The 26188-nt window shown below is 45.5% G+C and overlaps 2 protein-coding genes across 2 annotated transcripts in view; both read left to right on the top strand.

The window, feature by feature from the left end:
* Positions 1-11812, top strand: part of KIAA1671 (KIAA1671 ortholog) — a 217808-nt gene extending 205996 nt beyond the window's left edge. Inside the window, 4 exon segments of the mRNA XM_020996320.2 lie at positions 1093-1217; positions 2307-2449; positions 4701-4783; positions 6140-11812. Of these exon segments, the coding sequence (XP_020851979.1) occupies positions 1093-1217; positions 2307-2449; positions 4701-4779 (347 nt within the window). The 3' untranslated portion in view covers positions 4780-4783; positions 6140-11812.
* A 4979-nt stretch (positions 11813-16791) lies between these two features.
* Positions 16792-24957, top strand: CRYBB3 (crystallin beta B3). Its single transcript, XM_078151843.1, has 6 exons — positions 16792-16845; positions 20091-20234; positions 20941-21059; positions 21634-21766; positions 23802-23944; positions 24664-24957. The coding sequence occupies exons 1-6, from the start codon at positions 16792-16794 to the stop codon at positions 24827-24829; spliced, it is 759 nt and encodes a 252-aa protein (XP_078007969.1). The 3' UTR covers positions 24830-24957.
* The last annotated feature ends 1231 nt before the right edge of the window (positions 24958-26188 follow it).

Here is a 26188-nt window from a genome sequence, read left to right on the forward strand (position 1 = left end):
ATCAGAGGTCCTGAGTTCAAATTCCATCTCTGCCATTTCTTCTTCAGCCAGTCAGTCACCAGACATTTATTAAATGCTTAATGTGGGCCAGGCCTTCTGCCAGGAATACAGAGAAATCAGACCCTGCCCTCAAGGAACTTGCATGCTAATGAGGGAGCACATAACACTCCATGGCTATGCACAGACTAGCTATGGACAGGATAAATTGGAGCAACCTTGGAAGGAAGGTGCTAGCATGGAGGGGGACTAGGAAAGGCTGTCTGCAGAAAGTCACCTGTGTATGGGGCAGCTAGATGGCACAGTGGATAGAGCACCTGCCCTGGATTCAGGAAGACCTGAGTTCAAATCTGGCCTCAGACACTTACACTTACTGCCTGTGTGACCCTGGGCAAGTCACTTAAGCCTTTTTGCCTCAGTTTCCTCATCTGTAAAATGAGCTGGAGAAGGAAATGCCAAACTACTCCAGTGTCTTTGCCAAGAAAACCCCTTATGGGGTCACAAAGAGTCAGTTGTGACTAAAACAGACAGGTAACAACAAAATGGGGGAACTGATAGCACTTTTTTATTTTTTTTGCTTTTTGGCTAGGCAATGGGGTTAAGTGACTTGCCCAGGGTCACACAGCTAGTAAGTGTCAAGTGTCTGAGGTTAGATTTGAACTCAGGTCCTCCTAACTCCAAGGCTGGAGCTCTCTCCACTGCGCCACCTGGCGACCCCCCAATAGCACCTTTTAAGGGCTGTTGTGAGGACTAACAGAGGTAATAATTGTACTCAGCACAGAACCTAGTAGATGTGGAAAGTGCTATGTAAATGTAGGCGGTTATTAAAATCATCATCGTCGTTGTTGTTGTATGAACGCTTGAAGGAGGGCAGGGCAGTGATTCTCTCCATTTGATTTGATGCATGAAGAAGTTGAACCCCAGAGAGGGCAGCATCCTGTACAGGGTCACCCAGCTAGCAGGCGGTGGGATGGGGCTTGTACCTTCTCTGTTACTGCCTCTCCTGGGTAGTCTAACAGAGCCTTGCCCCCAGTAGAGATTTGTGGCTTGATTCTGTGGTTTACAGTGACTTCTTTGCCCCGTCTTTGCCAACAGAAGAGAAATCAATCAAGAAGGAGTCGTCGGATGAAGAGGAGAAGCCGTCCAGGTCAGAAAGGACCACGCTTAGCCAGCCCCAGAGGCTCCCCATCTTCCCAGGCGTGGATCCTTCTGTGCTCAAGGTATGGCTGCCTGGCTTTCTCATGAGCGGGTTAGATCGGCCACTCTCAGCCGGCCGCTGGCTCAGGTCAGTGCCTCTGTGTCCTTGGAAAGAGAGGTGGGGAATTGTCCTATCCAGACAGTGTCTTCATCGTCATCAAAAGAGGCACCATGGCCTTCTGAAGAGAGTTCTGGGCTTGGAGTCAGGACGACTTGGATTCATGTCTGATGCTTACCACGGGCGTTTGTGGGCCTTGTTTTCCTCATCTGTGAAATGCAGGACTCAGTGGTGTCAAAGTCAAACAGAAATGGGGGCTACATATTGACTTAGAAAACTACACATTAACACTCTCTATGTTCCCTTATACTTTTATTTATTTTGTTTAATATTTCCCAATTCCATTTTAATCTGGCGGTATGCAAAAGACCTCTAATGTCCCTTTCAGGGACCTGTGGCATCTGTGGGACTCAGAGAACTCTCTAGACTTTGCTTACTAAATCAGAGATAGGTGTTGATCTGTATTGGTGGGGAGAAGTCCCCATACCAGGAATGCCTTGTGCTGAGGAAGTCTCAAGTCTTTGTGTATTCTAATCACTATTAATGATAACTCACTTTGCTACAGTGCTTGAAGGTTGTTTATCATTATTATTATTATTATTATTAGCAGTAGTAGTAGTAGTAGTAGCAGCTAGCATTTACATAGTACTTGAAGGATATTATTTTTATTATCATTATCATTAGGAGGAGTTATAGCTAGCATTTACATAGTAATTGAAGGATTATTCTTATTCTTATCACTACTAGTAGTAGTAGCTAGCATTTACATGGTGCTTGAAGGCTTGTAAAACACTTTACAGATATTATCTCATTTTGTTCTCACCACAACCTGGTGAGTTCAGTATGGTTACTATCCCTAGATGAGGAACCCGGGCTTATAGAGGTTCAATGACTTGCCCAGGGTCATACAGCTAATTAAGATTGGCACCCACCACACACCTCATTCCCTATTTGCCAAGCTCAGAAGATTCTCCCCAAATAAAGCTGGCATCTCTATCATAGTTCTAATGTCTGGACCTAGCTAAAGAGCTGGTACGGTGTTTTCTTCTTCCAGGCTCAGCTTCGGAAGCGGAACGAGTCAGACAGCCCCGGAGAAGTCCAGGCTTCAGCCCAGCTGTCCAAGTCTCCCAAGTCCCCCTTCCAGCCTGGAGTCCTGGGCAGTCGTGTGTTACCCTCCAGTGTGGAGAAGGAGGAGAGGTGAGTGAGCATCCTTCCTAACCGAGTCCCAGCATCCTGGCTGTGGAGCTCACCAGCCATCCAGCCCAACCCTTTCCTCTGACACACAGGGACCATTCAGGTAGATAGGTTTTCTGTGGCTTGGCAAGTCTATTTAAGTGAAACTTTACATTTTTCAATGAACAAAATTCAATTTTCTTTTCCTCCCACTTGCCCAAGAGGTTAAAAAAAAACCCAATAAGCCAGAACCTTCTAATAAATATACATAGTCAGGCAAAACTAATTGCCATATTGACCATGCTCAAAAAAATACATGTCTCATTTGGCAGCCTGTATCCATCCCTTCTGTTCTAGGAGGTGGGAAGCATCCTTGGTGTTCAGTCCTTTGGGATCATGGTTAATCACTGAACTTAGCAAAGGGCTACTTGGGGATCACTTAGTCAGCTTGGGTATTATATTGTGGTCGCTGGAATAAGCCCTGTGAGACAGGTAGGCCAAGCATAATTATGCACATGAATATAAAATGTTCTGGATGTGGACACTGAGTGTAAGAGCAGGGAAGCTCATGATTGCACAGCTAGTGAGAGTCTGAGCTAGGGCCCTCATTTCCCTCCTGGTGCTGGGGGACCCCACACAACATTGGTGGGGGCTGGCGATGTGATACAGCATTGCCCTGCCCTTGTTCTCAGCCAGGGAGCGGGTCTGCCCACTGTGAGGAAGAGAGATGGTGAGAAATGTCCCCATCTCTCCTCACCTCCCTGATCTCCCCAGCTTACCCAGTGAACCTGGCCAGGATCTTTCCCTTGGTATCTTAACATCCATTACATGCACACCTTCTCTCCACTCACCTCTCACCTGATTGTTACTGTTGATTTCTGACTCGTCTCTCTCTTAGGCATCCCTCTAATGATGATGAAAATAATGGCTAACATTTATATAGCTCTCACTATGTGCCAGGCACTCTATTAAACACTGTACAATTATTACAGCAATCTTGCAAAGTCGGTGCTATTATTATCCCCTTTTACAGGTAAGGAGACTGAGGCAGATGAAGGTTAAGTGACTTGCCCAGGGTCACACAGCTAGGTAGTATCTGAGGTCTTCCGGGTTTCAGGCCCAGTGCTGATACATCCCCTGCCCAGCTACCAGCCTGAAATTCCTAAAACACAGGTCTGACCTTAGCCCTCTCCTACTCACAAATCTGCCGTGGCTCCCAATTGCTTCAGAATAAAATGCAAAATACTCAGGCTGGCATTCCAAGTCCCACCTGCCTTTCAGTCTTATCTCATGTGGCTTCTGGTCACTTGCTCTCTGTTCTAGTCAAGCTCTGTGGGTTGTTCTCTGTATACACCATCGCATTTCCTACCCTCCACACCTTTGAACAGATGGGCCTCCTCACTTCTTCCTCTCTGGATTCCTTCAAAGCACAGCACTCGGGGCCTTTCCTAATCCTTCTGACATTAGTTCTCTCTCCCTCTTCAAATTACTTGTTATAACTTTCTATTTCCTTATCCCGTCATAGCTTTCCTATAAATTCCTTGAGGGCAGAAACAGTTTCATTTTTGTTGATATCTCAAGTATCTAGTACAGTGTCAGGCACAAATATTTGTTGATGGCGTAGTGGATAGATTACTAGGCCTAGGGTCAGAAAAACCTGAGTTCAAATCCAGCTTCACATATTTACTAGCTGTGGTGACCCTGGTCAAGTCACTTAACCTCTGTCTGCCTTTCTTTCCCCATCTGTAAAATGGGGACAATAATAGCACCTCCTTCCCAGGGTTGTAGTATGGACCAAATGTGATGATAGGCATAAGGAATTTGACAAGCCTCGAGCGGTATATAAATGCTAGCTATTAGCTGCTGATGGTTTGGTTTTGTTCTGTTTTAAGCTGGTGTTCTTGGTTTAATTATTAAAAAGTAAGAGGTAGACTAATTAGACTTGAAATTCTAAATCCAATAGTACTGTAATCTCTCTTACCTCCGGCTGGTCTTCCCTTCCCTAACCAAGTCGTTTTCCTGACTCTGTTGACTTTCTAGGTGGGGTTGGAGCCAAAGAGTTCCCTTACCTATCCTCCTACGCTCTAACTAAAAATATTCTCTGTGTGTTTTCAAACAAAATAAAGGTGTGAAAAACATTTGATGGTGTTTACCTTGGGAAAGTCAGTCTCGGGGCCTCAGTTTCCCTATCTGTGAAATGGGGGGGTTGGCTTCTGGGGTACCTTCTAGCAGAGGCCCTCTGAAACAACAGCTCTCCCCTGCTCTCTGGTCCTAGGTCAGAGGAAACGTCTCCACAGTGGCTGAAAGATTTGAAATCCAAGAAGAGGCAAAGCCAGTATGAGAATCAAGCTTGAAAAGGTATATGGCGGCCGTGAAGGCAGGGGAATGCTATCCAGGGGGCCGAGGCTTCCCAACCATTCTGCAGAGATTTGTGTGAGGAAAGGCTGGTAGAAATGCCTCAATGAGGAAAAGACTGAAGGATTCAGGGATGGTTCCTGAATGAACAGGCACCAGCAGAAAAGAAAGCAGGACAGGGCCTTCAGTGCTGGGTCGGAATCCCATCTCCAGCATTTATTAGCTGAGTGACCATGGGCAGGTCACTTGATTTCTTTCCTGAGACTCAGTTTCCTTATCTGTAAAATGTAGATAATCATATTTGTATTGCCCACCTTATGAAGTTGTTTAGGGGAAAGTGCTTCCGGAAATGTTAAGCATTCTAGAAAGGGATTAGTGGCTACTGCTCATTTTATCCTGGAAAAGGGAACACTGAGGGATATATAGAGTCTCACTTATGCTATATACTACATACATATATCTATACACATATACTATATACTACATGTATATACTATACTGTATACCATACTACATCGTACAATAATTATTACATAATAGTGTATATTATATACTATGTATTGTATATTATTTACTATTATATGTATGATACTATATTATATATAATCAAATAGTAGCATATACTACATTACAATGCATCGTGTATTCATATATAAGTAATTTATTATATATAGTATGTTGTATATAGCATTTAATATATTATCATATATATTATATTAAATTATTATATTATATGAAGGTGTATTTAGTGTTATATATTATCTATAGTATTTAATACATACTATAGTATGTAGTATTGATAGTATTATATATAGTGTATATATGATATGCACACATACCATAGATAGTATGTGTATATGTAGTATAGTATATATAGTGTGTATGTGTTTATATGTATATGTAATATATATATATATGTATATGTAATATATATAAACAATATACAGTATATATTTTCTATGGTATCACATAAATATATTATCATAAAATAACATAGTATTATGATATATTATTATCATAGAATATATTATATATAAATAATTCAAATTATAAATATAAATAATTACATGTAATATAAAATTATTATATGTAAAATACAATACGTAATTGGCAAAGCACTTTATATGCATGTATAATATATGATTCCATTACTTCCATAATATGTGATTCTGTTAATTTGTTTTGCTTAGACCATTAAATGTTGGTAGCTCTTTATCAGCTAGCTGCAGTTGTGTAGGTAGACACACACACACACACACACACACACACACACACACACCCATACACACCCATGTTTTCAAGGTGACTAGACCATGGCCAGTATTTGTCCCCTGGCTCACTGTGTCCCTTCCCTCCTAGGTAAACAAGAATGCTGAAGTCTCATTAACAGAAGCCTTAATTGTCCAAACCTGAAGACAAAAGTTCTGCTGCTGTTTGCTTCCTGCCTCTGCGGTTAGGTGCCTGATGGGCCAAGAAAGCTGCTTAGTATATTCCCAGTCCCAGAAGGGAAGAAACTCTTGTTGGGTCCTACGGGGAAGGAGAGTACCTGGGACAGAACTCGAAGCCTGGGCTGGTCCTCCCCAGTCTCCCCAGGTTGCCCTTCAGGGCCGGGGAGCACGATCTCTCTGTTCTCTTGTTTTGTTTTGTTTTCAGTGAAATCCCTCATGTCCACCACTTCAGATATCCTCAGCAGCCTCCGAGACAAACGCATCCCTTGCACATCTGCCAGGGAGGGTTGTGTGGAGGCTGGACTTGTCTCTGTGGTCTCTGGGACTATCTGAATTGGGATCGTGCCCACGTCTCTCTTCACCGTGCCGTAATCCTTGCTGAAAAAAAAATCGAGTTTCTGTGGGGCATGAAAGACCGATGGGTTTCCTGCCATGCCCGCAGCCCACAGGGTACGCTGCTGATTCTGTAATATAGCGGTTCTTGATCAATACTCCCACCAGTTACTTACCCTCAGAGATCTGCAGGCCTGATTGTAAAATGCGTCGATGAGGTGGAGGTCCGGCCTGGTGGCAGGGATGTGTCCGAGTTAGCAGTGCTGGACCAACCTCTTCATTGGAGCGCCATTTTCTGCTCTTTAGAGGGAGGGGGAGGGGCACAAAGCAATAATTCCATTGATTCTCTTTCCTATCTGTAGATGGGCTTTTTATGTGAAAAGAAAAGGAAGGCATGTGTGATGTGTGGAGCTGGTCTCATGGCTTCAAACACCTCAGGTTATTTCCACCCAATTATTTTGGTCATTGTCTCTGTAAATACCCATATCTTTTTCTTCCTTCCCCTCTGCTCTGATTTCGGTGGGTTAACCGATCTCCCTGGAGTCTCTGGGCTTCTTAAGAGGAAATGTGGCCCATTGTGTTACTGACCGGAACCTTAGCCACACAGGCCCCAGGGTAGCGAGCGGGATGGACCTTGGCTGCCTGGGATTCTCCTCTTTCTGGAGCCATTTCTGTAGTCAGCATGCCTAGAGATTCCGTATTCAGTTGTATTTTTTGATTTCTTCTTTTTTTTGTTATTGTTGTTCTGCCCTGTCTATAAAAAAAAGTGCTCTTTTCAAAAAAATAAACCCAAATGTAGATAGGAATGGACTTCCTGAGATTCTCAACCTCTCCCAGGACTAGAGCCGAGAGATGGATGGAGAGACTGGTCAAAGAGGTTGTAGTTTCCCTCTGTCCACTCCCTTTCTAAAGCAAAAGTGCCCATGAACTGCCTTCCTCTGCAATGTCTAGGGCTACTGAGTTCCCCCAAACACATCTGCCTTTTGGGTATGGAAGCTTTTCCGGATAGCCCCCCTGACCCTGTCATTCCCTCCTACCTGACGCCCAATATCCCAGCTGACCAGTGGGGACCTCCCAGACACACAGCCATTTAGTGGGTCATAAGCGGCCACAAACTTTGTGCCAACCCCGTTTAAAAGAAACCATGAAGACGCAAATGCCAGCAGCTCGCACAGCCGCAGAGCATCACGGGCCAAAATCTTCTGAGATGTCCATGGGCGGACGATGCATTCTTTGGTCCCACCCTGAGAATGAGAGGGGACTCTTGACCTCTACGTGGAGAACTTGAATATGCACATCTCTGCCTTGTCTGATGGGAGGAAGACGAAAGGTGCCAGGAAGTCTATGTTTCTCCCCTCCCCTCGAATTCATGGTCATTGAACTCCCAACCATGGCTTCCTGGTGAAACCTTCCCCCGCCTTCCTCTCCCTCCTTTCCTGTTGAAGAGCATCAAACATTGCCACTCTAGATTTCCAGGCAAGGACGAGGTTGTGGGTTGAGATCATTCTAGGGAGCTCCTCCACTGGACCCCTTTAAGAGAAACCATTGTCTTCCTCCAGACTCAGTTGCGTCTGGAACCTCCATTCTACATTTGCTTCATGGAGTCCAGGGTTCTTTTCTCACCCCTTACAGCAGTTACCTCGGCGTTTGCCCAGCAACTAAGTATTCTAGTGGCCAGTGAGTGTATATTTAAGGGACCTCATGTTGGAAGTGACCTCCATGGAGAGCCTAGAACACCTGTGTCCAGGCAGCTCCCATGTTTCAGAAGGAAGTGGTTACAGAGAAAGACGGCTGTTTAGTGGGACGTGCTTTCCCCCTGCATCACCCCCTCCAGCTATGTGATCATTTTAAGTCCTAATTTGTATCTTTCCCCATGCAGCAATGTGGAAATAGTCAACACTGGAGGGCTTTTCCAGCCAACAGTCTCATTAAGTGGCTCGCACATTCCCAGAGATTTCCCTTCCTTCATTAGCTGCTGTGTTTACATTTCTAGACGGGGATGAGATCAAGGGGCACTGGTCTGTACTGAACTCCTGATGGGATGTGGCCCTCTGTGTTTGATCAGTGTGATGACATCCACCGGACAGTATTTTAATTGGGAGTAAGAAATGTCCCTCACTCCAAACCTCGAAGGCCTGCAGAGCGAGATTCTGGGCTAGGAAGAAAAACTCCAATTCCTTCTTGAAATTCACCAACCAACTTCACAGCAATAGAACCGTCCTTTGGGACTTTACCTCTAAAGTCCCTCATGTTGAAAACTTTTGGTTTTTAACCATTATTTCCCCAACACCGCTAAAATGGGCCCGTTGCTCAGGGCTATGAGATGTACCCTTCTGCTTTCTTTAAGTTTTGGTCTTTGCTGACGCAGCAGTGAGGATACTTAGAAATCCCTCACGAACACGCTGGTGACTGGTTCACTTTGGGTTTAGCTAAGACATAACTAACTTTTATTTACCTCTCTGTCAAAATGGGAGGTTGTCTCCATGACTTCCCAGGAATATCCACCGGTTTTATCTCCAGGCTTGAGCCCTCTTTGGAAGTTTGGCCTTCATGTAGACTGGAAAAGGTTTCAGTCATTTTGAAGGCAATTTAGCTATTTTCCTCTTCACCAATACCTCCCTATTTGGTGATTCTTCTAGGAGCCTGCAAGCCATATTGAGAACGTGAAATCACTTTCACCTGCAAGCTTTCTCTTTCCCTCTTTCTTCCATCTTTTGGCAACAGCCAACTGCTGGGACCTGTTGGTCCCAATGAGCAAGAGATCTTTGTCCTCCATTGTCTGCCATCTAAACTCCGGGACTCTGGCCTGGGAGACCCCATTGGGAATCTTTAGCCTTGCAATAACATGGATGTGAATGTCCAATTGGAACTCTGGTTTCCCAAGGAATTCTCCTGAAACAGAAATCTCATGTCGAGGGCATGGAATTTGGTTTATTTTGAGCCCAAGAGCCCGGGTTGTTAATGGCCCAGTAAGACAGCCATCAATTTGGGATGATTTCTAAGCCCCAGAGTCCAATGATATCTCCTTGTTTGTTTGTACCAATCCCGCTCATCCTTCGTGCGGTCTCCATGAATATCATCTTTCTGCTGCGTCATTAGAGGGAGAGAGAAAAGAGGCCAAACTTTTGGACTCTGAAGTCCCTAAACCTAATCAGTTGAGCAAATGATTCCAAGAAGGCCTGGAAAGAAACTATCTGGAAGAAACCTCAGCCCTACAAACTGTAGCTGCTGGCTGCCTTATCGATTGATGTTTTTAATCTTTTAGAGGCTCTCTAGGGTTCCAGGACTGGTGCACAATTATAAATATGCAGATCCTTAAGCGTGCAATAGATAACCCCAGAAACTCCCCGGTTGGGGCCCAGGGAGAGGAGGGAAAACATGGCTAAATTCGGACCTAAATGTTTTCACCAAGAACTCAGGTCAAGTCTCTTTGGCCTCTTGGATTTTGGGAAATGGATACCTAGTGAAAGTAAAGACATGAATAGAATGACCCTCTCCACCCTGAATACTTCCAGTGGCCCAGCCCAAGAAAGGCAAGCCTTTTAAAGCTTAGTTCTTTTTTCCAATGTGTGATTTGGGGGAGCATGAATAAGATATACCAAATCCATCTCTTAACTATTTGGGGATCATCCCTTTAAAAATTGGCCAAGCTTAAATGGGAGGGGAGGGTGGGGTAAAGAGAAGTCACCCCAAAGTATCTCAATGTGCCTTTTTCTTTATAGTCCGCAGCCAACAATCCCCGTGGTGTGTGGCTGGACTAGAATGTCAGGAGAACGGTATTGTAGAGCGACTAGAAATGAGTGGTCCAGGAGGGAACCAAGTGTAGCTTTCTGGTGTTCTCAGCATGAAGACAGGGATGGACCCACACCTCCAACCTTCCCTGGGCAGTGGGCAACTATCCTTAATTGGCTGGGAGCCAATGGCTGTGGTGGGATGATGAATGAGGTGGGTGGTCCTGTGCCAAGAAGGTGATGCCCAAGTCTGAATGGGACCAGTGCCCTGGGCAGGCAAACCCCAGAACCTGCCAAGTGGTTGTGGGGCTGTGTCCATTGCTAAGTGAGGAGTCACTCCATCCAAGAAGAAGAGACTGTGAACAAGTCCATGTTGGACTCAAGACGTTGATTTCTGAGCGTGGCTCTGGTGTTGACCTGTGGAGCAGGAGATGAAGGCGGTTGGGGATAAATTCCAGCGCTATACTCAGGAAATGTAGTAGAGGAGACTTCTAGGATGTTAATTCTTAAAAGTAGAAAAAGGCCAGGGCTCCAAAGAGATGCTCTCCCATCTCCCCTCTCTTTCTCATTCCCCAGCACACTTGGGAGATCATTTCTGGAATGCACACTCCAAATTCCTGGAAATGGGAATTAGTCCAGTTTCCTATAAGGGGAGATAGGGGTGGGGAGGAAGGAGGAAGAGAGAAGTGGTCCCTGATCTCAGCAGACTGCTTTCCCTGCCAGCTGTGTCCCAGCATATTAAATAGAGTTACTATACAGAGCATCTGTTTTTTTTTTAAATAAATCTCATTCCAGATAGCCTTATAGTCCCTGTAAATATGGAGCACCCCAAATTAATATATTGTGTTATAGAAAATATTTTGTACCACATTTCTTTCCTAAGCAATGCCACCTTCCTTGGTGTCACGTCCTTGTATGAATGCAACTCCAAGAATGCTTTGTCAGGTTTTTAAAATATATATACATATATATATATATTATATTTTCTAATATTTCTGCCGGTATCATTCCTCAGAGATTTAGGCAGTGGCGGCAGACAGAAATTGAGTTCTGCTAGAAAAAACAATTCTATTGTCCCAGCACCCTTGCTTTTTACCTTTGCCTTATGGGCAAGCAGGCTAGCTCTGTGAACTCTGAACAAATCTAAGCCAGATCATGGGCACTTTAGACATCCTAGAAAGGACCCCCAGTCAGGTTATAGAGAACACATCAGTACACAAAGGCCTATATTTTTAATGTCAGATGAAAAGAGTGTATCTTTACTTTGGGATGCTAGCAATTTTTTTCAGGAGCTCCTTTGCCCTACAAAGTATCAGATGTAAAGAAGTCCTTTTATATTTTACCACTGAAGAATTTCCTATTCGTAGAAAAAAAAAACTTTTGAAAATGTGATCCAGGACTGCAACAGAGATGACCTAGAGAAATGATGGCCTCATCCTGTGGCTCTTTGCATGTATAAACAAATGTTGCATTTGAACTATGAACATAGAAAATAAAGCTTTGAAGCCAGTTGTATGCAACGAATTGGTGTGTGTTGTTAAGTGGCTGTCTCAGAAGATAAAGGGGTTTTCCACATCCCCATCACTGCTCAGCAAGCTAAGAGGGCAGCTAGTTGGTTCAATGGATAGAGTGCCAAGCCTGAAGTCAGAAGGACCTGAGTTCAAATCTGGGCTCAGACACTAGCTGTGTGACCCTACACAGGTCACTTAACCCTGTTTGCCTCAGTTTCCTCATCTGTAAAATGAGCTGGAGAAGGAAATGGCAACCCACTCCAGTATGTCTGCCAAGAAAACCCTAAATGAGTCATGAAGAGTCAGAGGCAACTGAAAAGACTAGAAAGAGATTTGGATCTGGAATCAGAAAGACCTAGTTTGGAATCCTGACTCTTGCTCTTAGCAGGGGTGGATAGAGAGCCAGCCTCAAAGTCCAACCATACTGGGCAAGTCACATAACCTCCCTAGTGTCCCTTAAATTATGGGAGTCTAGGAGGAGGGGAAAATGCTTATTCATCTGCATTAATAGAAGAGCTTTTCCTTGCTGGGAGCTCATAAATCAATGAAACCACGGGTCTGGTTAAAATTTTAAAAAAGAAACAATGTAAATATGGGAAGAGGTGATCCAGGCCAGAGGTGTCAAACACTAAAATGTAAGGAGGAAATATTTAACAAAATAAATAAAAAGTACAATAAAATGTAAATAATGTTAATATATGGTTTTCTAAGTAGCCAGCATTTTTATTTGAGTTTAACCTTTCTGCTTTAGGTAGCTCAGAGGCTCAAGACAGAGCTGCTTAACCTCACAGACCCCTCAGGTAGGCCTGTGGGAACCTCTGAATACCTTCTCAGAATGGTGGTTTTCACTTCGTAAGATAAACATTACATAGGAACACAAGGAAAACCAATTCGATTGAAACACAGTTTAAAAAATCAATTTCCTGGACTCCAGTTGAAGACCTCCTGTTTTAGAAAGAACCAGCCTGCATTGAGAGAGGGAATTTCCTCATGTGATGTTTAAAAAGGTCAAGAGACATCATTTCTGGGTAATTAATCATTTCATTAATAACGCTGGCATTTTATTAATAAAAGAGTCAATGACACTCTTGAATACCAAAGACCTCTCATGGTGGTGAGCTCACAGTTTATATGCCCTTGGAAGAGTGGGTGTTCCTAAGGGTGGCAGTTAACTCTGGTTGAGAGAGAGAGAGAGAAATATAATGAGAGATGGATGTATTCTAATAAGGAGCTGGGAAGATATAACTGATCATGTCATTTACCTCCAAATTGTCCAGCCTGGGGCAATCTAATAAAAGAATTTCCCCCCTTCCAAACCTGTGAAGAGTACAGTGGGCTTCCCCACCTTAGATTAATTCCCTTGTGAGGTTGGGTGAGGTCTGACCAAGATTGGGGAGAGTGTTAATTTTGTCTTCATTATCAGCAAATTGTTCTTCAGAGACTCAGCTTTGAAATGGGGACTTTAGAAAAAGGGGGAACTCTGGATCACCCCAAATCATTGGTTTTTAATAATCATTTCTCTCACTTACTTGAAAGTTCCCTGTGCCCATGAAATTACAAATCCAGCCCCTGTCTTCTAGAAATATGAGTCATTATTTCTATAGAACTCAAGTGCCCTCTAAGCACTTTTCTCATAACCACCTGTAGTACGGGGTAAGAGCTATTCTTCTTGCTTTATGGAAAAGGACATTGAGAGAGGTGACAACTCCCCCAACATCACCCATTTAGGACGTGAGGAAGCTAGAACTCGAACCCAGATCTTCCTGTCTCCGAAGCTTCATGGCAGCATTTCAGAAGCATCCACACTATTCAGTAATTTTACTCTCCCTCTTCTGTGAAAAGTCAGCTAAACGGATTTGACTTTGATGCCCCTTCCCAGCCCCCAGCTAGCTTTCAGGAGTATGGATGAACCCCATTCTGGCAGGACACCCCTTTTTGCCTCCTCCTTGAACATACATAAGGAACTCATGTGCCAGACAGTGCCCAAAATGTCGTGGAAAGAAGACTCACTGCTTATCATTTAGAGAATCAAGTCAGTAAAAAAGCTTTATTTCATGCACAGTTCCAAGCTAGAGCTTGGCAGAAGAAGAGAAGCCTGTGAGGCAGGTGGACTTCTGAAGAAGGTGCTTAGAACATACAGAAAACACATAATCATTTTGGGTTCATAACCAGACAGTCATTGAGGGCATAGTTTGCTGTGTTCCAAGGGCGGGCTGACAAAGACTTCCTAGTCTGCTAGACTGCCATTGGCTTGGCGGTCCAGTTCAAGGCAGACTCTGTCTTATGGCTGGTCTTGTCCAAGGAAGAAACAACATAGGGATTAGATATAACTGGTCATTTATGCTGAAATGGAGGCTTTTTCTAAAATGGCATTTTTCATCTTAAGCTAAGAAAAATACAATTCCCTTCCTCCGACAGAACAGTTACACCATCACAAGGTCAATTATGACCTGAAAGAAAGCACACTGGAGTGCTTGGCACATGGCAGGAACTTAATAAATGCTTATTGACGGACTGAAGTTAGAGGTTGATTTACATCCCGCCTCTGACACTAGTTGTATGCCCCTGAGCAAGTAACTTCACCTCTGGGTCTAATTTCCTCATCTGTAAAATCAGGTGGGGGTTTCCTCAGATAGCCTCTGAAGTTCCTTCCAGCTAAAATCTGTAATCCTAGTTCTAGCACTCCCTCCAGGGATAATCCTTCAACATGAACCCACATTGTTGGAATAGATCCCCAGAGAGTGGCTGACTACTTCTCTCCTTAGGTTAGCCCTAAGGTGGTGGGACTTTCTGCTACTGTTGCTCATGAGCCCCCACCAGTGTACTTAGCATTGGTTCTCAGTCAAACTGAATTTGCTTTTAGAAAGGGTATTTATTAAACAAGTATAACAAGGACAATTTTTGCAAAAGCAATTTTCTCCCTTTCCTAAACCAGGGTCATACTTTCCCTTGCACAAACAAGATCCCTGGGGAGAGTGGACCCAAATCTATAGTAAACAAGTAGTGAAGCATCTGCATAGGAGACTCATTGCCCAAGGGGTCACTCCCAGCTCCCAGATAATGGACGTCTTTTTCTCTCTTTGTGGACTACTCATGAAGATCCCCTTAGGAGTAGCTTTCTTCTAGTCTCTAATGATTGTTGCTGTTACAGAAGCCCAGAGCTACCTTTCTCCCATTTTTAGCTCCAAAATTTGGAGTCCTTTCCGAGTTAATGACTGGTGCTGAACTAGGTTTTGATAGGTCATCCAAAAAGCGTGACCTGCTCTTCTGCCAATCACAAGATATTTCCTGTGTGGCATCACCTGTCTTTAGCTAATGACCCAAAAGCCACTGTGATCCCTTCTAATTGATTAAGGACTTAATCACATCTAGTTTAAGATTCATAAAGGGATTCAATTCATTAATTTCAATCCATCCAGTGAATGGGCTTTTTGTGATTAATTGGGATAGGAGCTGTTCCCCACCCTTATGCTATGGTCCTGTAATAGTTCACCCAGGAGACCAAAGGAAGCAGAGGAAGGCCTCCAGAATGTTGGGGAGGGTGGATCCAAAATGGAAAAATTTGGGAAAACATAGATAAAACTGGAATGGTATAAGATAATGTCGGATTGCTAAATTTTAGGTCCCTCAAATTCTCAAAGTCCCCTTTAGCTCTCCTAGTCTTTGGTTCTTTCCCTGAGTCCCAGATCTCTCCATGCAGCTACCTGAGTACCACCTATACCTACATCCTCCTGGCTCTGCCAGACTTCTGACATTTTTCTTATTTCTTGCTTTTTCTGCTCCTGTGGACTGAGCTCTCCTTGGCTACCTGGAGAAAGAGGAGGTCTCAAGGAATCTTCCCAGATCCTAGTTACCTTCTTGTCCTAGCTGCCCTGATCTTTAGAGAGACTGGACTCTTTGGGCTCCTCCTGGACCCAACTTCCAGTGGCGTCCTCTGTTACCTTCTGAATGCAGGTGTAAACGTGTCAAATGAGACAGTGGGTGTAAGTCATGCTATCGCCACGAGGTGTCGCAGTGAATAGACGGTTTGAATGGGAGTAGTGTAGATTGGTTTAGACAATCTTTGACTTACTGGCTATGGGAAACCTGGGCAAATCACTTCTCCTTTCACAACCTCAGTTTCCTCATCTGTAAAATGGAGCTAATAATTTACCTCCCATCTCCCTGCCAGGATTGTGGGGAGGATAAAACGGGACAATATTCGTAAAGCTCTTTGTTTGCCAGTTCCTTCTCCAGCCCATTTTACAGATGAGGAAACTGAGGCAAGCAGAGTGAAGTGACTTGCCCAGGGTCACACAGCTGGTAAGTGTCTGAAGCCAGATTTGAACTCAGGTCTTCCTGACTCTAGGCCCAGCACTTTATCCACTGCACCATCTAATTGCTATTATGATAATAATAATAACAACGATAACATTTATAAAGAACGTGCTATGTGCTAGACACCGTGCTAAGCACTTTACAATTACTGTCTCATTTGTTCATTATCACAAAGGCGCTATCGATATCTCCATTTTACGGATGAGGAAACTGAAGCAGACAGAGGTTAAGTGACTTGCCCAGGGTCACACATCTCAGAAGTATCTGAGGCTGGAGCTCTATCCACTGAATCATCTAGCTGCCCCATCATCATTATTATTACATTGCAAGCCTTAGAGAGCCATAGGAATGTCGGCTGTTATTATCATTGTTTTGATATTCAAGGCTCCCCACACTTGCTTAGTTTCTGAGGAGCTTTCACAACCTTATCTCGTCCTACCCCTCATTCACACTCTGGCCAAGCTAGGCTGGCTGGTCCTTATCTTGACCCCTGCTCTCTCTGTGACTTGACTTGCCCAGTTCTTTCGGCAGAAATAGACCCCACCACCGCCCCCTGTGTCCCACTCATTGTTCTGATGACGATCGTGAAGTGCAGGTGAGCGTGGAGGGTGTTGTGGGGAAGCCCAGCATGCATTGGCAGGAATATGTATGTATGATGACTCATTGACGGTATGATACTCTATGGCTGCATAATGCAATATTGCATCATCAAACTTTCAATGCAGGTAACCCCCCCCAAATTTACAATAAATTCTTACATTTAAGATGCATCATTTTTAAAAAAAAATATTTTTTGAAATGATGCAAATTTTTTTTAAAAAAACCATTAAAGAAAGTAGATTTTGGGGGGGGCCGCTGAGTAATTTTTTTTTAGGCAGTTGGGGTTAAGTGAGTTGCCCAAGGTCACACAGCTAATGTCAAGTATTTGGGCTGAGGTCATATTTGAACTCAGGGCCTCCTGATTTCAGGTCTGGTGCTCTATCCACTGTGCCACCTAGCTGCCCCTGGAATAATTTTTTAAAAAGGGGTGGTTGGCCAAATAAATTTGGGAACCTCTGATTCGTATTTAGAGTCTGGAAGACCAAGGTTCAATCTGTCTCTGATACTCGCTAGCTGTGTGACCTTGGACCAGTCTCTTGACATCTCTGGGCCTCAATTTCCTCATATACAAAAGGAGGGTGTTGGACTTGGCCTCTAAAATCCACCTCCAAACTGATGGCTCTGTACATGGGGCCAGGAGCGTGCTGGTGTTATACCGAGAAATGAGCGAGTTGACCACCCAAGCTAATTTTAAATTGTGGACTTTATTAGCTCGCGGCTGCCAGGGATATTCACATCCAAATCAAGCAGCCCTCATCAGGGGTCGAGCCAGGGTTTATATAGGGAGTATACAGGACAGGGAGGGGGATGGATCTTTGAAGTCTGGCAAGAGGAAGAGTTTTTTTTTTTTCAAGGACACCCCTCTCCCTCTATCTAGATATGATAATGCTCTGCAAACTTTCTCACAATGGAGGCTTCCAGAGATATGATCTGAGGGCTGTGGCCTGAGCAGCCAGATAAGGGTCTTGCTAAGGAATTTGGAGGTTTCCAGAGATATGATCTGAGGGCTGGAGCCTGAGCAGCCAGATAAGGGTCTTGCTAAGGAATTTGGAGTTTTCCATGGCCTAAAGGGTTCTACTACCTAAATGGTAAAATGATGTTCTGTGTTACATTGGGAGGGAAATCAGGTTGAGTTGACCTAATGAAACCTTCTCTCTTGAACTTTCCTCTATGTCCCCCCTAGATCTGGATTCCCCTTTTGCATCTGTTTTTCCCTGGTATACTCTACCCCAATTATCTCTCTCAGATGTACCAGAAACACCTTTTTATCCCCATTACTTTATAGAGTATCGATAATATTCCTATATTCTGGGTCGCGTAGGTGGCTCAGCACGCAGAGTGTTGAACTTGGAAGCTGGAAGACCTAAGACTGAATCCTGCCTCAGACATGTACTATCTGTGTGACTGAGCAAGTCACTTAACCTGACTCCTCTGAGCCTCGGTTTCCTCATCTGTAAAATGGTGATAACAATAGCCCCTCTCTCCCTCCCAGGGTTGTTGTGAGGATCAAATGAGATCCTATTTGTAAAGATCTTAGCATGGTGAGGTCCTGGCACATAGTAGGTGCTTAATAAATGCTCTTTCCCTTTCTTTCTTCTTTTCTAGTCACGCGTGTGCCTGGGGAGGTGACATGCACTGCTTCCCATGCACACATTGCTCACCGGCCATTCTTCTGAGACCCTGGTATTCCATGGTTCACAAATAGAGAGCATCTGGGGGACATCTGTTTCTCGCACCCCAACTTGGAATGGGTTCTCTGGCAGTCTTGACACCCCAATTAAGCTACAAGAGCCTAGCTTTTGTGGTCCAACCTTGGAACTACCCACCATGTGTAGTGTTGTTTCCATGAGAAAATGAGTTCAATGTTCTAAACAAACTTTTCACTCCACAACTCACAGAGGCAAGCATGGGGTAGTGTCCAGAGCACAGGACATGTATTCAGCAAGATCTGGGTTTGAATCCTGCTTCAGACACTTATTTGCTGTGTGATCCTAGGCAAGTCACTCAATCACTCTGTGCCTCAGTTTCTCCATCTGTAAAATGAAGGGGTTACACTAGGTGACCTCTCAGGCCCTTTCCAATTCGACATCTGTGACCCTATGAACCCGGTCACACCCTCACCTCCACCCTCCTCGCTTTGCCCTGGCTTGGAGAGTTTCTCTGTCTCTGCCGAGGCTGGGGATGCTTTATTACCCCCATTCAAGGTTTCCTTCACCCCGACGCCCCTCTCCACCCTCTTCCCGAAATAATGCTGATGGAGTGAGACAGAGGGGTTGGGAGGGGAGAGTGATCCCCTCTGCATTGGCCGGCAGGGACGGTGGAGAGGAGGACTCCCATATGCCAGCACCTGGGCCCCTTCTATTCAAGTGAAGTCAAATGGAGGGAATTTAGCGGACAGGGCTGCTGGCAAAGCAGGGCAGAATGTGCTGGCTTGGTCATAACGCTGCCATAAATAGGGGCCTGGGGGAGATCCAGCCCCATCCCTGCTGGTCCATTTTCTCTCTAAGAGGTAACAGAGGCTAGGTTAAGGCCAGGGAGGGAGGGAGGAGGGGCGGTGCGACTTATCTCTCTTTTTTGGGGGGGGAGGCGATTATTTGAGGGGTCTGAGGATCAATCCCTGCTCAGGCTTTCAGGTTCCTTTTGTGGGTTATTGCTAGGTGGGAGAACCTGGGAAGGCCATTTGTCCCTTGCCAAAGGCCAGAGCATGAAAACCTGGTTTGTATTGGGGGAGGAGGGTGGTTACCAATAGAATAACAATGGTCTGCAACCCTGAGGTCTTGGCAGGGATTGTCTTCTTTGGAGTGGCCTCATTTGCCTGGAGGCTGGGGCAGCCCCTTTTGGTTGGGGCGGGAGGGGGGTATGTAGTGACCCAATTTCTGTGGTTATTTAGGCTGAAGCCATCTGTGACCCTGCTTTGCCACTGGGAAAGTCTGGGAAAGTGGAACATTTCATTCTGGGTCCCTGAGTTCCAGCTGGGCGCTGGGCCAGTCCCACAGACCAATGAATGGGGAGATTGACTCTCGCTACAAAGTCCAGTTTTCTCTTGGGTTCTGACCATCAGGAGTAGCCCAGTCCTCAGATTTCCCGCAATTGTGTCAGTGAGAGTGATCATATGCACAACCATGTGCACGACTGTGTACAAGTGCGTGTGGGTCACAGCATCTGTGTGTGCGTGTCTGCTTGCCTCTCTGTGTGGCCCCCCAGCGTTTAAAATTCCACATGTGTGGATCACTGCCTTTGTGTGCGAAGGGTGTGAAGTGCTTTTCACTTTTGAAGTGGAAGACTGAAAATCTTTCACAGAATGTGATTTTGAGGGATTTTTCCTAAATCCCAATCAATTAAGTCCCTCCCTTGCCTCAAAATGACCTAGCCAGGACTCTCAGGTCGAAACTTTGGGTCTTTTTTTTCTTTTTTGGCATCTAGACAGCTTTGTCATAAGATGATGGAGCAGCAAAGTGTTCCAGAGCAGGCAGCTGCTGGGAAAAGCCATGGCGGCTTGGGAGGACCCTTCAAGGTACAGTGTGCAGTTCATGGAGGGATGGACATCTGTTGGGCTTAGACTGGCCCTGGGGCTCTGGGCTTCCTCTCCTGAGCAAGGAGAAGGGACAGAAGGCTGTGTTCAGTGCCTGCAGTCGCTGGGTGGGAGAGACATCCACTCAGGCCACAGATATACAGCCAGATGGGGTGAAAACTTGGGGTATGTCCCTGCTACAATCTGAGCCTTAATTTTTATATTCTCTGTTTCAAGATCCCTCCCAGCCCTGACATTCCCTGTTCTAAGATCCCTCCCAGTCCTGATATTCCCTGATCTAAGCCCCCTCTCAGTCTTGACATTCCCTGTTCTAAGGGCCCTCCCAGCTCTAAGATTCTATGATTTAATCAAGTAAGCCAAAGTCTGGCACAAGGAAGGGCAGATCCCAGGTTCCATTGACAGACCATGTCCGAGGGCTATTCCCTTTTCATGTCTTCCCCAGGACAGCTCAGGCAGTTGGGTCCATTGGTGGCAAAAAGCCCAGAGTGCCCAGCTGAGCCAGATTTGCTTGGCCAGCAGAGGGAAGTGTGGGCCTTCTCTTCCAGGTGACTGCCTGGTTGCTGTAGGATTTGCCTGGTGTTTCCAAGAAGCAAAGATGTAATCTGGGTTGGGGAGAACCCAAGCTTGCAGAAAACCAGAGTGACAAGGGCCTTGTTTGGGGGCACTCACAGGACACTGCTTGTTCCAGGTCTTGGTCTACGAGCTGGAGAACTTTCAGGGAAAGAAGTGTGACTTCTCCACTGAGTGCCCCAACTTGACTGAAAGTCTGCTGGAGAAGGTGGGCTCCATCCAGGTGGAATCTGGCCCGTAAGTGCTGCATGTACAAGGGGGCTGGGGAAGGGGGGGAGCGTACAAAGAGCCCGAGCAAACAGACAAAGGAGGCCCTCATACTGACCATCTACCAGGTGACCTGAGGTCAAGCACTGCATTGTAAGTCTGAGGGTCAGCTTGGAATCCTGGCTCTGGTCACTGCTACATGTGTGATGGCAAGCAAGAGTTTGCAGCTCTCTGGACCTCAGTTTTGTCACCTGTAAAATGGAGAGATTGTACTAGATGATCCCTGGGGTTCCTTCTAGCTCTGATTCTCTGTGTTCTGAGGGCCTTCTCACCTCTGACACTCCCTATTCTAAAGGCACTTCCAGCTCTGACATTCCCTGTTCTAAGGTTCCCCTTAGCTCTGACATTCTCTGTTCTAAGGTTCCTCTTAGCTCTGACATTCCATATTCTAAGAGTTCTCCCAGCTCTGACATTCCCTGTTCTAAGGGTCTTCCCAGGTCTGACATTTCCTGTCCTAAGGTCCTTTCCTCAGTTCTGACATTCTGTGTTCTAAGGCCTCTCCCAATTCCAACAGCTGATATCAATCCAGGCTTTCTCATTCCAGATGGTTGGCATTTGAACGCTGCGCCTTCCGGGGAGAACAGTTTGTCCTAGAAAAGGGAGATTACCCTAGGTGGGATGCCTGGTCCAACAGCCATCACAGCGACAGCCTCCTCTCCCTTAGGCCCCTACACATTGTGAGTATAGGCTTCTTCCTCCCAATGGGGCTGGGGGCTGGGCCTCCCCACCCGGGAAATTCCAGAAGGATGGGGAAGGTTGTGAGTTAGGCTGGACTGAACTCTGACAAGGCTTACAGTCCTTATCGTCTTAATCATGTTCAAAGCAGTCCTTCTCTCCAGGACATTTAAGAGATGGAGAAACCCTAGCCATGATCCAGGAAGACTGTCAGCCCTGGGTGGGCATTTTCTGACTTCTCCCATCTGTCAATTGATTCAGTTCCACTCAATTCAACAAATATTTCTTTTTATTTGCTTTTTCAAAAAGGAAAGGACAATGTCTTAACTCCTAATTTATTTTAAAATAATTTTTAAAAGACTTTGTTTTTTGGGATTTTTTGAGGTAATTGGGGTTAAATGATTTGCCCAGGGTCACATAGCTAATAAATGTCTGAAGCTGAATTTGAACTCAGGTCCTCCTGAGTCCAGGGCCAGTGCTCTATCCACTTTGCCACCTGGCTGCCCCTAAGATCTTTTGTTTCAACATCACCTAAGATTTCTCCATGTATCCCTTTTCCTTCCCCTTTCCAGAAAGCCATGCCTTATAAAAGAAATAATCATTTAAAAAAGAGTAAGATAAGAAAGAGATCAACAAAATTGATCAAAACATAAAAAAATCTGATAATGTATGCAATGTTTCACACCCAAGGACCCCCACTCTTGAAAAGAGTGAGTGAAGGTATCTTCTCATATCTCTTCTTTGAGGACAAGATTTCATCAAGTTCCTCCTTGTGCTCAGTCCAGGGGTACAAAGATGGAAAAATGACCCAAGAATTTTGTGGCCTGTTAGGAGGGGGTGTGATAGAACTCTGATATGAGATAGATGGTGATAAGGATAAAGCCAAAGTCTTATAAGGAATCTGAGAAGAGGGGATGGAGATGGGGATGGAGGGAGGGTGGCTTTCTGGAGGAAATGATATCTAAGCTGGCCTGGGAGAAAGGAAGCCTCTTTCATACGTGGAGGAGTAGAGAATATTCCAGCTTGGCTCAGGCACAGATTATATAAAGGAGAATAGAATGAGATAATGGGGACCCAGACTGGGGAGGCTTGACTCAATTAGTTTGCAAGCACCATTAAGTACCTACTGTGTCCAGGCACTGTGTTAAGTACTGGGGACTCAAAGAAGGGCAAAGACAAAGCCCCTTGCCATAACGGATCCACATTTGAGTACATGAGATAATATGGAAGTATTTATGGGCCAAGGTACATACAGGTTAAGTGGAATGTGGACTTGGAAGGAAAGGGAGGAGCAGTGAAGGTAGCCTCGAGGATGGCAGAATTTGAGCTGAGTCTTGAAGGAAACCAGGGGAGCCAGGTGGCCAAAGGAAGGAGGGAGAATGTTGTGGACATGGGGGACAACTAGTGCAAAGATACAGAGCCAGAAGTTGGAGTATGTGTGTGTGTGTGTGTGTGTGTGTGAGCGCGTGCTAGGTTGTGAAGTGGGTAGCATGCCAGGCCTAGATTCAGAAAGACCCAAGTTCAAATCTGCCCTCAGACACTTACCAGCTGTGTGATCCTGGGCAAGTCACTTAATCTCTGCCTCGATTTCCTCATCTGTAAAATGGGGATAATAAAAACACCTCTCAGGGTTGTTGTGATCAATAATGAAGTAATAATGGTAAAATGCTTAGCATAGCATCTGGCACATATAGTAGGCAGTATATAAATGTCAGTTGTTATTATAATTATTATGAAGTAGGTCAGTGTAGCTTGAATGAGGAGGTTGTATGTTTTTCAGTGGGTAATAGGGAGCCACTTACAGTTTTTGAGTATAGGAGTAACCCAATCATAATGGTGCATTAAGAAGATTACTTGGGGAGCAGTGTGGACAACGGCCCTTCTAGGTTGAATGGTCTCTAAGCAGAGAGCCACAGCTGACCCGTTGTCCCCCAGTCCGTTTTGATCCCATTCTGGCAATGGTAGCCGGTTATGTGAGCGTGGGAGCATGGCAGGATCAGGGATGGCTTGACTGATTGTTCTGAGGCCTCCTTCTAGGACAGCCCAGAGCACAAAATCCACCTGTTTGAGAATCCAGGCTACGGTGGCCGCAAGATGGAGATTGTGGATGACGACGTTCCCAGTCTCTGGGCTCACGGCTTCCAGGATCGGGTGGCCAGCATCCGAGTCATCAATGGAACGTAAGTGCAGAGCCACCCCCCCCTTCCTCTCTTCCTTCTTCTCCACCCCTAGCCTTTGACCTGAGATATCTTCCCACACTTTGGACTTTTTCCTACTAGGCTGGATATAACCTTGTGCAAACTCTAATTCTTCTTCACATTTAAATGGAAATAATAATATTTGCTCTACCCACCTCACAGAACTGTGATAGAGCAGAACCATAAGGCATCATTAACTATGAACCACAGGTAAGGTGCTATTGCAACCCTCATTTTATAAATGAGGAAACTGAGGCAAACATCAGTTAAGTGAGTTGCCCAGGGTCATGTAGCTAACTAAATGTCTGAGGCCAGATGTGAACTCCAGTGTTCCTGATTCCAGCACTCTCTGTACTATAGGGAAAGGAAGCAAGCATTTATTAAGCAACCTACTATGTGCTAAGTATTATCTCATTTGATCCTCAACAATAACCTTAGGAGGTAGGTGCTGTTATTATGCCCATTTTACAGTTGGGGAAACTGAGGCAGATAAAGGCGAATTGCCCAGGGTCACATAACTAGTAAGTGTCTGAGGCTGGATTTGAACTCAGGTTTTCCTGGCTCCAGGCATTCCGGCATCACCTAGCCACCATCTTATCTGGAATATCAAGCATTTTCTGCTACCGGCTTGCCCTTTGGTCCAAGCCTGGTCCCCTCCTCACAGGACTAATGCCAATTTCTATCTCTCCCAACCTCAACAGGTGGGTAGGCTATGAATTTCCTGGCTACCGAGGGCGCCAATATGTCTTTGAGCGGGGAGAGTACCGCCACTGGAATGAGTGGGATGCCAATCAGCCCCAAATCCAGTCCGTCCGGCGTATCCGTGACCGCAAGTGGCACAAACGTGGCTGCTTCCTCAGTAGCTGAAGGAGACCCAAGGCTGCCCATCCCCCACCCTCCCCAGGTAGCTGGCCCACCAAGAAGAGAAAGCTCTAGGGATGTTCAAAGTGGGCTCCCCCAGCCTGACAGGCTGTTCTCTCCCTCGTGCATCAGAACCTCCTCAATAAATCACTGGGGCTCCAAGGTCCCATCACCCTCTCGGCTTGGTTGACGTCATTAAATGAAGAGGGCAGCTTTGGTTCTTCTCCCTAGAGAAGTAGGTGGCTGCTGCTAGGTATGAGGAAGGGACAGGGACCTGTTGGTCCTTTGGGTCAGACCTTGGACAGCTCAGTTGGTGCAGATGCTGGTGTCCTCCCGGAGCCCATGGCCTGCCATGCAAACCCCGGTCACCTTGGACCCCACTCTGACTCAGGTTGGCATAGGGATTAACCATCCATTTTAATCTTCGTTAGCCACTGCTCTACCAGTCGTATTGACCTGGTGGAGGACACTTCCAGCTGTCTCACAGCCACATCTTGGTGGTCCACTGCCCTCCTGGCTTGGTTCACTGCCCTTGGGTGGGGGAGGGACATTCTGGTTTGCCCCCAGACTCTGAATCCATCCCATTGACTTCCTCCATCTATAAGCTTTGTCCCATTGGGTGCCCTGTGTCTCCTGATCCCTCCTTGGAGATAACAACCTGTCTGTGTGTGTGGGCAGGCTAAGGAGGTGGGGAACAGAAACTGAAAAGAATATAGTAATTTTCCATCATTTCAACCTGCATGTTTTCAAGTATGCATCTGAGAAAGCACGTCGGGTTATTTTTATCCTGCAGTATAATAAGCTGCTCAGGTGGGGTCTGAACCACTGAGGTGGGGGAGGGGACACAGGAAGGCAGGGGGCAGGTTCTCAGACCAGTGCCAGGCAGGAGCTCCTTCCTACCTAATCTTGCTTCAATCAATCAGTCAATAAAGTGCCTACTGTGTGCCAGGCACTATGCTAAGCCCTGGGGATACAAAAAGAGGCAATTCAATCCATTCACATCTATGACTGACCAACTGCGTTAGGCATTGGAGTTGATACAATGTTTTAATAAAACTCAGTGCCTGTCCTATTCTAGTAGGGAGGTCAAACATGTACACTGTTAATTGTAATATGTGATGAGGACATCTGGGGTTCAGTGGGGGAAGTGGGTATTAGGGAAGGCTTCATGGAGACAGCCCTGTAAAGGATGAGTAGGAATTTCTTCTCACTCTCTTTCCCGTGACTCCTTCCCCCACCCCATCCCAGGTCCCACCAGATACCTGCACAGGCAAGACGGTTCTCATTAAAGAGCCCAACCCAGTTTCCTTTGACAGTATAGGCCCAACAAGAGAAGGCCAGGGTAGAGACCAACTTTAGAAGCTC

The sequence above is a fragment of the Phascolarctos cinereus genome, unplaced genomic scaffold (genome assembly GCF_003287225.1).
Source record: "Phascolarctos cinereus isolate Bilbo 61053 unplaced genomic scaffold, phaCin_HiC Scaffold_4;HRSCAF=312, whole genome shotgun sequence".
Classification (NCBI taxonomy): domain Eukaryota; kingdom Metazoa; phylum Chordata; class Mammalia; order Diprotodontia; family Phascolarctidae; genus Phascolarctos; species Phascolarctos cinereus.